This window comes from Podarcis gaigeae, assembly GCF_964106915.1.
Source record: "Podarcis gaigeae genome assembly, chromosome: 9".
Lineage (NCBI taxonomy): Eukaryota > Metazoa > Chordata > Lepidosauria > Squamata > Lacertidae > Podarcis > Podarcis gaigeae.
In genome coordinates this window covers 51,415,304-51,431,184 of record NC_139685.1, presented here as the reverse complement: position 1 = coordinate 51,431,184, position 15,881 = coordinate 51,415,304, and the positions used below count along the sequence as shown (strand labels likewise).

The 15,881-nt window shown below is 41.4% G+C and overlaps 2 protein-coding genes across 3 annotated transcripts in view; both read right to left on the bottom strand.

Annotated features, from left to right (window-relative positions):
- The window catches only part of SMIM43 (small integral membrane protein 43), a 245,669-nt gene that overhangs the window by 96,192 nt on the left and 133,596 nt on the right, over positions 1-15,881 (bottom strand). The window lies entirely within an intron of this gene.
- QRFPR (pyroglutamylated RFamide peptide receptor) overlaps positions 7,796-15,881 on the bottom strand; it is a 32,768-nt gene continuing 24,682 nt past the window's right edge. The window contains exons 4-6 of the mRNA XM_083755871.1: positions 11,868-12,103; positions 10,207-10,304; positions 7,796-8,400 (exon numbers count right to left, since the gene is read on the bottom strand). Of these exons, the coding sequence (XP_083611997.1) occupies positions 8,003-8,400; positions 10,207-10,304; positions 11,868-12,103 (732 nt within the window). The 3' untranslated portion in view covers positions 7,796-8,002. The remainder of the gene's footprint in view (positions 8,401-10,206; positions 10,305-11,867; positions 12,104-15,881) is intronic.

Sequence of the window (15,881 nt, the reverse complement as noted above, 5' to 3'; positions counted from 1 at the left end):
AATTAAATCATCCATGACAGATGGCCATCCAACCTCTGCTTAAAAACCTCCAAGGAAGGGAAGTCTACCACCTCATGGGAATCTGTTCCACTGCCAAACAGGCCTCACCATCTGAAAGTTCTTCCTGGTGTTTGGCTGGAATCCCCTTTCTTTGTAACTTGAAGCCATTGCTTTGTGTCCTCACCTCCAGAGCAGGAGAAAACAAGCTTGCTTCATCCTCTATGTGACAGCCCTTTAGCTATTTGAAGATGGCTATCATTTCTCTACTCAGACTCCTTTTTACCAGACTGTACATACCCATTTCTCTCAACCGTTCCTCATAAGGCTTGGTTTCCAGACCCTAGATTACAACTGAATGTTTTGGAAACTGCTTGGAAGGAATCTAGGAACATCTTTAGTAAAAGAAAGTGGTAAATAAATGAATCTTTGATATATTTTTATGGTGGCTTTCAACTAGGTTAGCAGTCGCTTTGATGTGATTCCCTTAAGACAGTTTTTGAGACAGCTGTGTAGTTGGGGGCAGTCTGTAAGGTATCAGTTTCAGGGGATGCATGACTGCCCCTCGAGATCTGCTACGTGGTGGATTTGGCTGTCTGTTCTGTTATGAATTCAAATCTATGCTCATCTTGTATATTTGCAAATAATTACAAAATGCCTTTAAACCTTCCATTACCTCCTTCCATTCGAAAACAAACCCAGGTAAGTTGCTGGAACTTCTTACCACTTGGAAAAGTGGCACAAGCATAACAATGTTTACATAGAAAAGTATTGAATACAAAGAGTAAAACTAAGAAAATAAGTAATGTGAATCATCCTCATGCAACAGTCTTGCCTCTGAGCCAACAGATTTAACTGTAGCAAGATTGTGCCCAATAGGAATACCACAGTCTCTCTTTTTGTCTGACTTCTGCCATTTTGATTTCCCAATGCAAAGCCAATAGGAGGACCAAAGCTTCAGTTTTCTGAATATTGCTTTGGATTAGGGGTCCCCTCCCACCCTCAAATAATCCAGACCAAACAGGGACCAAATCTGAAGCACCAAATATGACCCCAAAGTGCAGCTGGGGGTGGAGGACTCACACCATCCTAGTTTTTCTTCCTTATCAGAAGTAGCAGTGATCTGACAATGCCTACGCACTAAACAGCTGCTAGTGCTAGCAAAACATACGGCACTTCTTTTACTTACTATAAACAACAGATCTACAAGGGCTTGGCTCATTTTATCTTTTAAACCTCCTATGTTCATAATGATGCAGGATCTTGGCAGTGGAAGACAAGGCAATTAAAGCAAGACAAATGCTTTTTTAAACACATTTTAATAAGTTAGCAGTTTTTTTATTGTACTCATTTATGCTCTTTCCATGCCAAGCACTCACATATGTTCTCCCTTTGTAAGATGCCTTTAATGCTTCCAGTCAGCCTTCTAAGTAGAAACTCCATACATTTTCTTTATAAGCTACCTTTACATTTCTACAATATTGACCTCAGGTGTAGACCAGTCCTCAATGGAATATAAATCAGTAGTGAATGTTGTGAGTGAATACCAACGTTTAGTTTATGAAAGAACTCTAAAGAGCAGCAGACAATGTTAGCTTTGTCACAAAGTTTGGTATTCCAACAAAGTTGGCTGAAGATGCCATGTCTGAGCCTGAGATGCTTAATCTCCTTGGAACTATAAGTGTTCAGCTGGGCCTCTGAAAGTGTGGGCTCAGATTGCAAGCGCATCCCAGGATCAGCACAGCGATGGATAAAGCATCTCTGATACCCTGTAGCCAAAATAAAAAAGATGTAAAAGAAAAAGGCATAAACCACCGGTCTCCTGGTAGTTGGGGAAAAGAGTACAAGAGGTAGGACAGAAGACAGCAAGAACTCTTAATCTACCTCAATGAGGAATCTAATGCTACCATCTCATCATTTCCTGGACTGGCCATCTAACAGCCAGAGAACCTATCCCTGGTAAATATAGCCCTGCAGAATATGGGTTACTGTATGAGCATGTCAGGGTAAGTCCACCAGTGCACTAAGGTGTGTATGAAAGCTCTCGCATTTTTTTCCTGACTGTATTCAATAAATGTGGTGTTCTGCCTGTTCTTCTATATAAGTGTCTCCCTGAATTATTTCAGGTTGAGTATAAATTGACTGCATGCCCAACCTACTGTTACATCAGTACAATTCTTATACACATATGAAAAAGCCATATGTATTATAAATGAGCCTTGGGAAATGTGTTTTCCAAATGGTACCACATGATGTCGCCAGACACACACCGATTCAAGCAGATACCCCAAGCTGGTTTCAACTTCGGAAGTTTTTGGGATAAATCTCTTTTTAATGATAGAATATTCAGCTGCTTAGATGTGCTTAGAGTAACCAGCTGTGAAGAATTACTTTAGTCACCATTCTTGTACCTCTTGTCTCTAGGACAAAGCCATCTTAAGGGGAAGGTTGGATTCCAGGAAAGATGTATATGAATGAAGACAAGCCAGCATCTCCCTTTGGTCTCCACTGAGCAAGATTGAACAAGTCTTCATCCCTTCCACCTGCATAATCCCCACTACATGGAGAACTGCTTTGCAAGTAGGAAACAATTCTGACTGGCAATCTGCTAATAGCTCTGGTTTCTGGGTTGTTGTTCTTTAAAGGCCTATATATTCAAGCAAGGAAACTTTCAACCATTCTCTGCTTCTTCCCAACTCCTTGCTTAAGTTGACATTTTAATTACAGCCTTGCTATGGCCACAGCTGGAGAGTCCAAGAAGGACACACAACTTTAAATATATTTTTTGTACGCAGGCTTCAGAAATATTAAGAAGCAAAGTTTAGTTTCCACTTCCAGAAACACAATTCCAAATAGTGAATACTGTTTATATACATTTACATATTGTTCTACATTTAAAAATGTCAAAAAGTGTACAGAAATAGTAAAACCATACAATGAAAACAGTGTTAACAATAATAATACATGATTTAGGATAGTATAAAATCCACAGTAATACAGTGACCACAGTCACTGGCCATATGCACAAAACAATGTCAATTGCCAGGAATATCGAACAAATAACAAATGAGTTCTTTTAACATTTTGGTCAAACCCACCAGCACTTCATTCGCCAGGCTCAATATCAGCACACAGTGTGGCTGGGCAAATATACCAGTGTGCTGAGACCCTGGTTAAGGTGACACAAGCCTCTCCAGGTCCAGATGAACATCTTTAAAATTTGTCCAAAAATTAAAATTAAAAAGCGGGTAAAGTAACCAGTGCTGAGAAGCTTCCATTTAAATTCCCTTGCAAGGTGTACTAGCCTTGCCATTGATGCAGCACCAATGATAGGCAGTGCTGTGTAAAACCAACTGTGTGTTGGAGAGATTCAGATAATTACTTAGTGCAGGTATCTGCTCCTCTCAGGATCTCTGGAATCTATTTTTGCTATATAATAAATCCTCCTGCTGCTCATTTAGCCTTCAGCAGCCCAGCCAGGAAAGAGCTCATTCTACAGCCATTTGAACTTTCATCCTGTATGTTGTGTTCTGCTGCAATCAGTTTATGTTGCAGAAGTCTTTCTCTGGTATTGCCATCTCCTGGCAAATAGAAGGGGAAGAAATGGAGGCAGTGAGAGATTTTACTTTCTTGGGCTCCATGATCACTGCAGATGGTGACAGCAGCCACGAAATTAAAAGATGCCTGCTTCTTGGGAGAAGAGCAATGACAAACCTAGACAGCAACTTAAAAGGTAGAGACATCACTTTGCCAACAAAGGTCCGTATAGTTAAAGCTATGGTTTTCCCAGTAGTGATGTATGGAAGTGAGAACTGGACCATAAAGAAGGCTGATCGCCGAAGAATGGATGCTTTTGAATTATGGTGCTGGAGGAGACTCTTGAGAGTCCCATGGACTGCAAGAAGATCAAACCTCTCCATTCTGAAGGAAATCAGCCCTGAGTGCTCACTGGAAGGACAGATCGTGAAGCTGAGGCTCCAATACTTTGGCCACCTCATGAGAAGAGAAGACTCCCTGGGAAAGACCCTGATGTTGGGAAAGATGGAGGGCACAAGGAGAAGGGGACGACAGAAGATGAAATGGTTGTATAGTGTTCTCGAAGCTACCAGCATGAGTTTGACCAAACTGCAGGAGGCAGTGGAAGACAGAAGTGCCTGGCGTGCTCTGGTCCATGGGGTCACGAAAAGTTGGACACGACTAAACGACTAAACAACAACAATGCAAAAATATGTGTATTTTCTTTTTACACATATCATAGTGAATGATAGCTATGCTTATATCAGTCTTCAGTGGACGTTTACATTCATTTTGTGCTGAATAATGGATTTCCGGAGGAGCAGCCCTATTAAGTCTTTTGTGGGGGGGCGCAAGCATTGTAGCATCTTAAAGACAAAGCTAATGAGTAGCTAACTTCCCATCACAAACCCATCTTGATTTTACGGTTCCGTAAAAAATCAATCCTGCTAATTAACCTCCCTCAAGCATCTGGGAAATATCGTTCTAATACACTCTTGATATACTGAATTGTATAAATTCCAGGGGGAATATGAAAACATTTTATAGACACTCTTAGTTCCACTTAGATAAGCCCTTTTTTGCACTGCAGTATTTTATTTCATAACTGAGTGTTTTATATAGAAAGTGGTGCTCTGTGCATCTGCTGAAATAACACTCAATTTATGTTTTAAATTGTGTATAGTAAACATGATTTTGTGCTTGACAGCTCGAAGTCTTCAGACTTTAACTGAGGAGCACAGATTGAAGCCCACGGTCAACAAACGAGACCACTTATTTGCACGTGAGAAAAACAATGATCAATAGTGCATTCTGTTGGTGCTTAAAATTCACAGCAGGAAGCATATTAAAGCTGCAATCCTTATCCCATTTCCCTGGGAGCATTAGGATACTGACAGATTGATTTCCAGTCCTTTTACTATTAACTTCTAGCATGGAATTTGCCCTCTCCCCCCCCTTTTTTAAAACCTATTTGTAAACATCCAGTTATGGGAAATACTATCATTCTGATGCAACACATTTTTCTATTTAGTTGCTCTTCCAACTGATACTCTTATAACTGTGCAAAGCAATATGTAGTTAGACCTCACAGTGCCCTCCTCTAGGAAACTGAAAAACCATGATTTCCATAAACGGAGCCCATAAAAAGTATACTGTGGGTGCAAGTTAAAGATAAGCCAACATTCTCAGCCAAAATAAGAATCTTATATCCTTTGTCAAAGAATAGGGATAGTACCACAGGCACATGCAGATATTCTCAAGCAGTTTTTTTAAAAAATAATGTAGAATTACTAATGTACACAAAAAACATAAGCAAACAATCCACATCATTGCACTGCTGTGCAGCAAATTTCCTATTTGGCGACTATTTGTTACTGTTCCTGCAAATATGGCAAGCCTGTCCATATTAAAAGCCTTAATTGCAAGCATCTCAACTGATAATACTGAAAGGATGATAAGATGCAGAAACTGAGAGTCTCCCATAGCATTCATAGCTACTCAGATTCTCCTGCAATTCTGACAATGTCACCAGTCTGTAACTACTAATTGCACAGGTAAAATACCACACAGAGATACATTCAACCAACTCACATTTGCAGACAATGCTCAGTGAATGGTGAAGGGACAGGGGAAAGGAGGCTTTCCCTCTGTAATCCCATCTACTGTAGTCCCATGGTAAGAAAGTACTGGAATGAAAAGAAATGGTTTTCTAGGCAGCGGAGCGGGGGTCATCTCCCTATCCACATAAATCACTATGTTTTTCTCAGTACAAGTGTTTGCTGCAGTGACACAAGCACACAGTGTGTGTGCCTTTTTGAAGAGGTACCTAAATGCAGCTCTGAAAACACTGTTCCACTTTTAAATGGGCACATAATTCCTGTCATGACATGTATTGAAACTGCTGGGCAAGGACAAGTGAACTCATTTCAGAGCTGTGATGCAAATCCAGATCTTCAAGTTTAGTGCTCAAACAGGTGTTTAGGCAATCTCTGTCGTGAATAAAATTTTAAAGCATGATGTGGAATGATAATAGCAGCTCCATAATATGGCCAGTGAGTGATCCAATCCTGCAAATTATACCTAGAAATGTGGGAAATACTGAGGTCTTGAGGGTGCCCTTTTTGGAGAAATCCACATTTTCAAAGAGAATTCTAGAAGTTGGATCATATGCAATATAGTGGGCCCATGGGAAAGATCCTTGTTCAGTTTTAGACACTTTAAAAATGAGGTGTATAATCAGATAAATGGAAATAGTCCACTTTTAATGCATATACAGGAGAAATTACCAGCATTTGAAAATGCAGCAAATGCTCAATGTTTTGAAGGGCTGTTATTTGAATTAAAGAGTAATGGGGGTGGGAAACTATTATGAATAAAAGTTGGGCTTAAGGGCATGATGAAGCGAGAGAGGTGACAGTATATAATCATTTTAAAAAGCAACAGCATTAAAATGTCTTCATAAATTAAATGTCACATTGTATTTGTAATCACAACTTCGCTAAAAAATATTGGCCGTGCACACTGAATGACTGCAAAACAAATTACAGGTTATTTTGTTGTACTCTTTGATTATTTGGCCAATAATTTGAAGGCAGCAGAACATTTTATATACAGTGGTGCCCCGCAAGACGAACACCTCGCAAGACGAAAAACCCGCTAGACGAAAGGGTTTTCCGTTTTTGGAGGCGCTTCGCTAAACAAATTTCTCTATGGGGTTGCTTCGCAAGACGAAAAAATCTTGCGAGTTCCCGCTTCCCCCCCCCCCGCTTTTTTTCCGCCCTTTCCCTAAGCGCTAAGCCGCTTATCAGCTGTTCCGCTGATAAGCCGCTTCTCAGCTGATCGCTAAAAGCCGCTAGACCGCTAATAACGCTAATTCGCTAAGCTGTCAATGGGCTTGCTTCGCAAGACGAAAAATCCGCTAGACGAAGAAAATCACAGAACGGATTAATTTTGTCTTGCGAGGCACCACTGTAAAGGAAAACAGACTTCCTTTAGCAAAGCTGCATGCAGTTATAAAAAATATTCCACTATAAGCCAGGTTTTTGAGAAACTGGCTTGTACCCAACTAACTTTTACTCAGAGTAGACCCACTGAAATCAATGGGCATGACAAACCTAGGTCAATTAATTTCAGTGGGTCTACCCTGAGAATAAGTTACCAGTAGTTAAACACAACCCTATCTCTAAAAAAGAACACTAGTAACAAGTAACAAAACAGAGCATTAAACCACTGCACTGCTGTGAAGATCCTTCAATTTTAGGCAAAATCAAATAGTGCAATTTGTTTACAATTGTCTGTTTCAAATGCACGCAAATAATCCTCAAATACCATTGGTGAGGATGCCATCTTCAAGGTTAACTAAGCCAAAGCAATTTGCCTTGCAATTAAGCAGATTGTTGTTCTTAGATTGGAGAAGAACAGATAGAAAAGAAAAGAAAGAGCTTCCACATCAGTCCCCGGAAGCATAACAAAGGAACGGGAGAAGGAATTGAAGAAAAGAAGAAAATGCTGCACCATCACGTAGTCCAGTAGGAGTAAACACCTATACTGTGCTAATTTTCAAAAGGTCGGTGAATAGGCTAGATTAGTTCTTAGCTCAGTGTCAGGCCCAGACTAGTGCCATGAAAAGACACACACCAAATCCAGACTTAGAGGGCTCATGGCTAGATCAGCTGGTTACAGAATGGTGCTGATAATGCCAAGGTTGCAGGTTCGATCCCCATATGAGACAGCTGCATTGGACTAGATGATCCTCAGGGTCTCTGCCAACTCTAGGATTCTAGGGGGTTGGACTAGATGATCCTCAGGGTCTCTGCCAACTCTAGGATTCTAGGATTCTATGGTCCCTGAGATCAGCAGCTTGAGCTGACAACTGAAGGAGCCAAAGCCTGCTTTGTTGAGTATTTACATGAAGCCTTCAGATTGGCCAGGCCTAGGATATGATGTAAGCATTCTCAGGTATCAAGGATCCAGTGAGATGTCCATAATGCTAATGTCCCAGTGAAGCATGCCCATTGAGTTCAGAGGTAAACAAAACAAGGTGCCTTCTGGAATTCCTTTTGGCAAAGGACTGATCACAGAGTTTTACTTCAATGTTCCCTTCACTGAATGCTTCTCTTCTGTTCTCCCCCGAGGAGTTGGGTTGTCTCCTGCAGCCTTCATCCTTCTGCTGCTTCATTGTAATCCCTAAGTTTCCACGTCGCCTGGATGGGGACAGATTTTCCTTTATAATGCAAAAGCAAAGGGCAGCGAGGAAGTTTTTCTTGAAGTTCTCATTCATAAAGGCGTACACAATGGGGTTGCAAATGGAATTGGAAAATCCAATGATCTGAACTATGCCAAAGATCATCTTAATGGTGACGTCATCATACTCCCTTTCAAAATTACCTGGAGAGAAGAAAACACCCATTAAGAACTGGCTTTGTGTTGGTAAGCATTGTAATTTGATGATACAGTACATTAAGTGCTAAGATGCGAACTTGCCTCAGATGAGGCACAAGTCGGATGTGAGAATGCCCCCACCTTGGAGATATTCAGGTTGGCTCTGCGGGTGGCGCTGTGGGTTAAACCACAGAGCCTAGGACTTGCCGATCAGAAGGTTGGCGGTTCAAATCCCTGCGACGGAGTGAGCTCCTGTTGCTTGGTCCCTGCTCCTGCCAACCTAGCAGTTCAAAAGCACGTCAAAGTGCAAGTAGAGAAATAGGTACCGCTCTGACGGGAAGGTAAACGGCATTTCCGTGTGCTGCTGTGGTTTGCCAGAAGTGGCTTAGTCATGCTGGCCACATGACCCGGAAGCTGTACGCCGGCTCCCTCAGCCAATAAAGCGAGATGAGCGCTGCAACCCCAGAGTCAGTCACGACTGGACCTAATGGTCAGAGGTCCCTTTACCTTTACTTTTACCTGAATCCAAGGCAACTTTGGTCTGAGGGAAAATGAGCCAGTTCCAAGTCTTCAGACCAACCCTCGAGCCTCAAAAGAGAGGCTTTGGGGACCTCTTGCTAAAAATCCCAATCAGTTCTGAATTATGGAACATTTGACAGTTGAGAACGTCTATAGAAGACTCTACAATGAAGCCCCATACCATCACGCCCTGGCATTCACTTAGCTTGTATTCTATAAGAGTATATAATGTTTTTCACTTCAAAATCAATAACAAGAGCGTAAAAAACCTTCAAACATCTATATTTCACATTTTCAAATAAAGTGCCATAATTCTTGACAACAATGAACTGCCATGGTTTGTTCATTTACTTCAAGGACAAAGTTTAGCTGAGAGAGTGCACTATAATTCAAGATCGGGGGGGGGGGGAGAGAGAAAGGCATTCAAGAAGCAATTCAGTTAACTAGAATAAAATGAGATGGCTGACATAAAAAACCTAAAAAGGAAAGAAAGGTGTAGGAAGGAGACTAAATGAAACACAGAAAAGCAAAGAGTCGCTACCTCAAAATGATACTGGGTAGCTGAATTTTATAAACGGTAAAATGTATTAAGGCATCTTTTTTTAAACCAAACTCAGCCAGAAGGGTGGGGTATAAATAATAAATTTTTATTATAATTATTATTCCGATTATGATAGATTAATTCTTTCTTTTCAGTGTCCCTGCAGACCTGTGGTTCCTAACATGGGGCACATGCCCCACAGGGAGGCAATTTGGTTTTTAAGGGGGGCAATTCAAAAATGAGTTATTAACAGTTAATGGCCTTTTAGGCTTCCTCCACGTGAATTTTTTGAATAATAAGAATTATATGTCATGGGCAGGGGGCATTAGGATTTTAGAGATGCTTAGGTGGGGCATGGCTGAAAAAGGTTGGGAACCACTGCTATAGACCTATAGTGAATACAGTGGTACCTCGCGTTAAGAACTTATTTCGTTCTGGAGGCCTGTTCTTAACCTGAAACTGTTCTTAACCTGAAGCACCACTTTAGCTAATGGGGCCTCCTGCTGCCGCTGCGCAATTTCTGTTCTCATCCTGAAGCAAAGTTCTTAACCTGAGGTAATATTTCTGGGTTAACGGAGTCTGTAACCTGAAGTGTATGTAACTTGAAGCGTATGTAACCCGAAGTACCACTGTATATATGTGCTGGGCATTTTATATGGTCATGCCATAAAAACTTTGAGTTTTGTGGGGTTTTACTGGCCACCTTGATCACAAAACCAACTACTACAATTTCAAAAGAAAAAGCTACTCACTGTATTCTATCATCATGTGCATTACATGAAAAGGAGCCCAGCAGATGGTGAATAAAACCACAACAGTTACCATCATGATGATTGCTCGCTTCTTCTTCCTGAAAGAGGAAAGAGAGTTTGTACTGCAAATTTCTGCACAGATGTCATATAAATGACTCCTGGTGACAGGGAAGGACCAGAGCTCAGTAGTAAATCACATGCTTTTTCTACAGAAGGCTCCAGGTTGACATCTCCAGCTAAATGTTCTTAGGCAGTAGGTGCTGGGGAAGACCTTTGCCTGCAGCTAAGGGTGGAAGGATCTGTCACTTTCCGTCCTCTCAGTTTCCCATTTTTCTAATCTTAAATTCAGCTCTCCACCTTTCTGCAGCGATTTGTGATTTTAAAACAACAACAATACTGAAATTCTTCAGCATTTCCCCTAATATGAACATTTTTTGGTATGCAGCTTTGACCAGTGTACATAGTTCTGCAAACAAGTTCATAGAATAGGAACGGGAAGGGATCCTGAGGATCATCTGGTCAACCCACAGCAGTGCAGGAATATGCAACTGTCTCATACGGGAATTGAACCTGCAACCTCAGCAGTATTAGCACCATGCCCTAACCGAATGAGCTATCCAGGTCATCTGATATAAAGCATTTTTCTTTATTTTCTCACATACTGTATATATGAGTGGGAGAACCCAGCAGATAATGCAATATAAAAGGGAGTGTGAGCTTTAGAACCACGAAAACAATGCAATAATCCCCACACCTGATTCCACCCTTGGTGGAAACTGGATCAACATTGGCACAGGAAGAAACTGCAGCATAGACTCTTCCCATGTTACCCAAGCGAAATGAGCTGCACTGAAGTGGCTCCCACGTCAAAAATCCTTTGTAGAAAGCAGGGCTAAGTGCTACAGAAATAATAAAATTATTACCTGTGCTGAGGTTTATTTATTTTTTGCCATTAATTTCTAAAAACCCTAAAGCCTGTTGTTAGGACTTTGTTTTGTTGGTAATTTTTCACAGCTGCGGGGTAACATTCATGCAACTGTTGGGGGGAGAAGTTAATGGAGAAGGGCTGGGACTGCCTTTGTTGCTTGTTTGCTTAAAATATTTTAAAATCGCCTTTCCTCCAAAGGCACTTGGGATTTTGAAGAGCAAACATATAGACTTCATCGTCATAAATAATACATCATGATATAAATAAACACAAATAGTAAAAGCATAGTGATAAGATTAATAATTAACAATTCATTAAAACACATTCAAATACTGCTGCTGAGGACTGAACTTTGGTTGCAAAGTTGCTAGGTTTATCTTTTGATCTCAACCTCTGGATCTTGTTTCTGAATGGGGTAAAAAGGTAACATACCTCCCCCACCATCTGAGGATGATATAATCCAGGTATGTATGTAAAATAGAAAGGGGTGCAGAGTAGGAGAGATGAGCCAAACGTTTCTGATTCTTCATAACAAACATTTGTCTGTAACATGTAATTTGGGCCTGAATTATAATTTGTCTGATAGATAACCTCTGTCTACAGGTGATCATTGACACTCTCAAAGAATTCAAGAAAGCTGGGGAGTCAAGGATTTCCTTTATAGACTCCAATAAAATAAAGTTACATACATTTTGGAGTTTAATACTGAATGCTAAAGACCAACTATACAAACCTTGCTATTTTGGACATCTCGTTCCCATGAATAGTTTGAAGAACAGAAGCATCTCCAACTCTTTTCTTAATCCAAAGCTCATAACCAATCTTGCTGTAGAGCAAGAGCATCAGTATCATTGGGAGCAGGAAGAGAATAGCCAAAATGAAAGTAGCATATATCTTCTGGTGGACAGGACTGGCCCATTCTTCCAGGCAGCAAACGTACACTTTATCGTAAAGGAAGTCATATTTATTCTGAAACAAATTAAGTTGAAGTCACACTCAGTACAGAAAAGAGAACTTATTCCTAGCCTATTGGCAAGGAAAGGAAAAGGTGCATATTTTTCATCAAATATGAGCAGAGGTTTAAGTGCTAGCTGTGCAAAACCTATACAGATTGACATGCCCTGACTCAGGGGTGGCCACTGGGTCATTTAGGCTAGCACTTTAGGATATCAAGCAGAGAGGTCTTTTCCAACCTTATTTGCCGAGCAATGACCAAAACTGGGACATTTTGTACACAAAACTGTTCTACCACAGAGCAATGTGCAATCCACACATGCAGACATGCATTTCTGATCAAACCAATTGAGCTAAATGGTTTGTACAACTATTTTAAACACAACCATATTTAAAATACAAAAATCAAATATATAAATATCTGTCATCTGTTTACTGTAGGATAAAACAGCAAGGTCCATGAAACAAGGAAAGCTATGGCAAAATACAAGGTACACTTTAAAAAGGAACAGCATGAACACTTCCTGAACTTATAGTCTAGGGCCAGAAGCAGTAAACTACGGTACTACAGAAAGACTTAAACCAAGTGTCTGACCCAGACACAATGGCAGGTCAGTGAAAATTTATTTTTAAAGTTCATCGCACAAGCTGCTTTGTAAATACAGTGGTACCTCTGGTTAAGAACGTAATTCGTTCCGGAGATCCGTACTTAACCTGAAATTGTTCTTAACCTGAGGTACCACTTTAGCTAATGGAGCCTCCTGCTGCTGCTGCCGCGCCACCACCATGCAATTTCTGTTCTCATCCTGAAGTAAAGTTCTTAACCTGAGGTACTACTTCCAGGTTAGTGGAGTCTGTAACCTGAAGGGTTTGTAACCTGAAGCATTTGTAACCCGAGGTACCACTGCATATATTTTCTGCTCTAACAATTAGGAAAGACTATCACCCTATTTAGGAGTATAATGCACACTTAAGATCAATGCTACACACACACGGCTGTCCACAATGTACACAGAGATGCCAGGGAGCAAAGCTGGTCAGTGCATGTGATATCTGGACAGGGCAACTCAGCACAGTTCTGATCTCACATTGGTTTACCATGCAAACAGTACTTTCCAAGAGAGCTAACAATTGCTAAAACCAGTTGTTCTTCGACAGAAACAAGCCTTATTTGCTTGGGTCCATACTCATTTCTAAGGTCACTATTTAAATGCCTGTGTGACGGAAAAGTTTGTTTCGCTGGGCAGGTTGGGTCCCCAAGTGTTTTTTCTTTTCCCCTGCCAGCAAACGGTTAACGAATGGCAACCTCTGATTGGTTGGGGTTCCAGGAGAGGGGGTTGAAAAGGAGAGGATTTGGAGAGTCAGTTTTGGGAGGTTGGGAGATAGCTCAGGAGTCAGGTTGGGAGATAAGGAGTAAGAGAGAGAGTTGGTTCTGGGTAAAAACATCCACTCTGAGGAATATATCACAAACTAGAGAAAGAAGTCACTGAGCTTAGGGTGAAGACAGTGTGTGGTGTCCTGTAAGAGTAATAGGCCAGGAACTAACTGGGAGGCTGAGGCTGAGCCAGGAGAAGTAGAAGCTGTGAGGATACAGTCTATGTAGGACTCATTCCAGTCAGGAGGGGAGAGGTTCTTCTACAAAAAGAGAAGACTCCCAAACCAGTTAAGAGGGGTGTGGAAAGCCCTTGGGTCTGTTACTTGGAGTACTTCAGGAGTAGGGCTGACTAACAGGTGTGTAACTGACAGGAAGTACTGACAGGTTTAAGAACCAAAGTACTAAGTGGCAACAGTTGTGCAACAACTGAGAAAGAACTGAAGTGAAATAACATTATAATCTGAGGTATCCTATGTTTTACCCCCCACCCCCTTCATGGATCACTGCCTTGACGTGGCGAAGGGGCTTGAAGAACTCAGAGAAGCTATGAACTATGCCGAGCAGGGCACCCAAGATGAACAGGTCATAGTGGAGAGTTTTGACCAAACGTGATCCACCTGGAGGAGGAACCGGCAAGCCACTCCAGTATCCCTGCCAAGAAAACTCCATGGACAAAGACAACAGGCATATAAAAGTTATGACGCTGGAAGATGAGCCCCTCAGGTCGGAAGGCATCCAACATGCTACTGGGGAAGAGCGGAGGGCAAGTACAAGTAGATCCAGAGCTGATGAAGCGGCTGGGCCAAAGCCGAAAGGACGCTCAGTTGTGGATATGCCTGGAAGCGAAAGGAAAGTCCAATGCTGTAAAGAAAAATATTGCATAGGAACCTGGAACGTAAGAACCATGAACCTGGGTAAGTTGGATGTGATCAAAAATGAGATGGCAAGAATAAATATTGACATCCTGGGCATCAGTGAACTAAAATGGATGGGAATGGGCAAATTCAGTTCGGATGACCATCATATCTACTACTGTGGGCAAGAAACCCGCAAAAGAAATGGATTGGCCCTCATAGTCAACAAAAGAGTGGCGAAAGCAGTACTGGGATGCAATCTCAAAAATGATAGAATGATCTCGATACGAATCCAAGGCAGACCTTTTAACATAACAGTAATCCAAGTTTATGCACCAACTACTGGTGCTGAAGAAACTGAAATTGACCAATTCTATGAAGACTTACAACACCTTATAGAAGTGACACCAAAGAAGGATGTTCTTCTCATTATAGAGCCAGTGTGGTGTAGTGGTTAAGAGCGGCAGTCACATAATCTGGGGAACCGGGCTCATGTCTCCGCTCCTCCACATGCAGCTGCTGGGTGACCTTGGGCCAGTCACACTTCTGTGAAGTCTCTCAGCCCCACTCACCTCACAGAGTGTTTGTTGTGGGGGAGGAAGGGAAAGGAGGTTGTTAGCTGCTTTGAGACTCCTGAAGGGGAGTGAAAGGCGGGATATCAAATCCAAACTCTTCTTCTTCTTCTTATAGGGGATTGGGATGCTAAAGTAGGGAATCAAGAGATAAAAGGAACAACTGGCAAGTTTGGCCTTGGAGAGCAAAATGAAGCTGGGCAAAGGCTAATAGAGTTCTGTCAAGAGAACAAGCTGGTCATCACAAACACGCTTTTCCAACAACACAAGAGACGACTCTACACGTGGACATCACCAGATGGGCAGCATTGAAACCAAATTGATTATATTCTCTGTAGCCAAAGATGGAAAATCTCAATACAGTCAGCAAAAACAAGACCTGGAGCTGACTGTGGCTCAGATCATCAACTTCTTATAGCAAAATTCAAGCTTAAACTGAAGAAAGTAGGAAAAACCACTGGGCTGGTAAGATACAATCTAAATCAAATCCCTTATGAATACACAGTGGAAGTGAGGAACAGGTTTAAGGATTTAGATTTGCTAGACAGAGTGCCTGAAGAACTATGGGTGGAGGCTCGCAACATTATACAGGAGGCTGCAACGAAAACCATCCCAATGAAAAGGAAATGCAAGAAAGCAAAGTGGCTGTCCAATGAGGCCTTACAAATAGCGGGGGAGAGAAGGCAAGCAAAATACGAGGGAGATAGAGAAAGATACAGGAAATTGAATGCAGATTTCCAAAAAGTAGCAAGGAGAGATAAGAAGGCCTTCTTAAACGAGCAAGGCAAAGAAATAGAGGAAAACAACAGAATGGGAAGAACCAGAGATCTGTTCAATAAAATTGGAGATATGAAAGGAACATTTCGTTCAAAGATTGCCATAATAAAGGACAAAAGTGGTAAGGACCTAACAGAAGCAGAAGACATCAAGAAGAGGTGGCAAGAATACACAGAGGAATTATACCAGAAAGATATGGATGTCTCGTACACCCC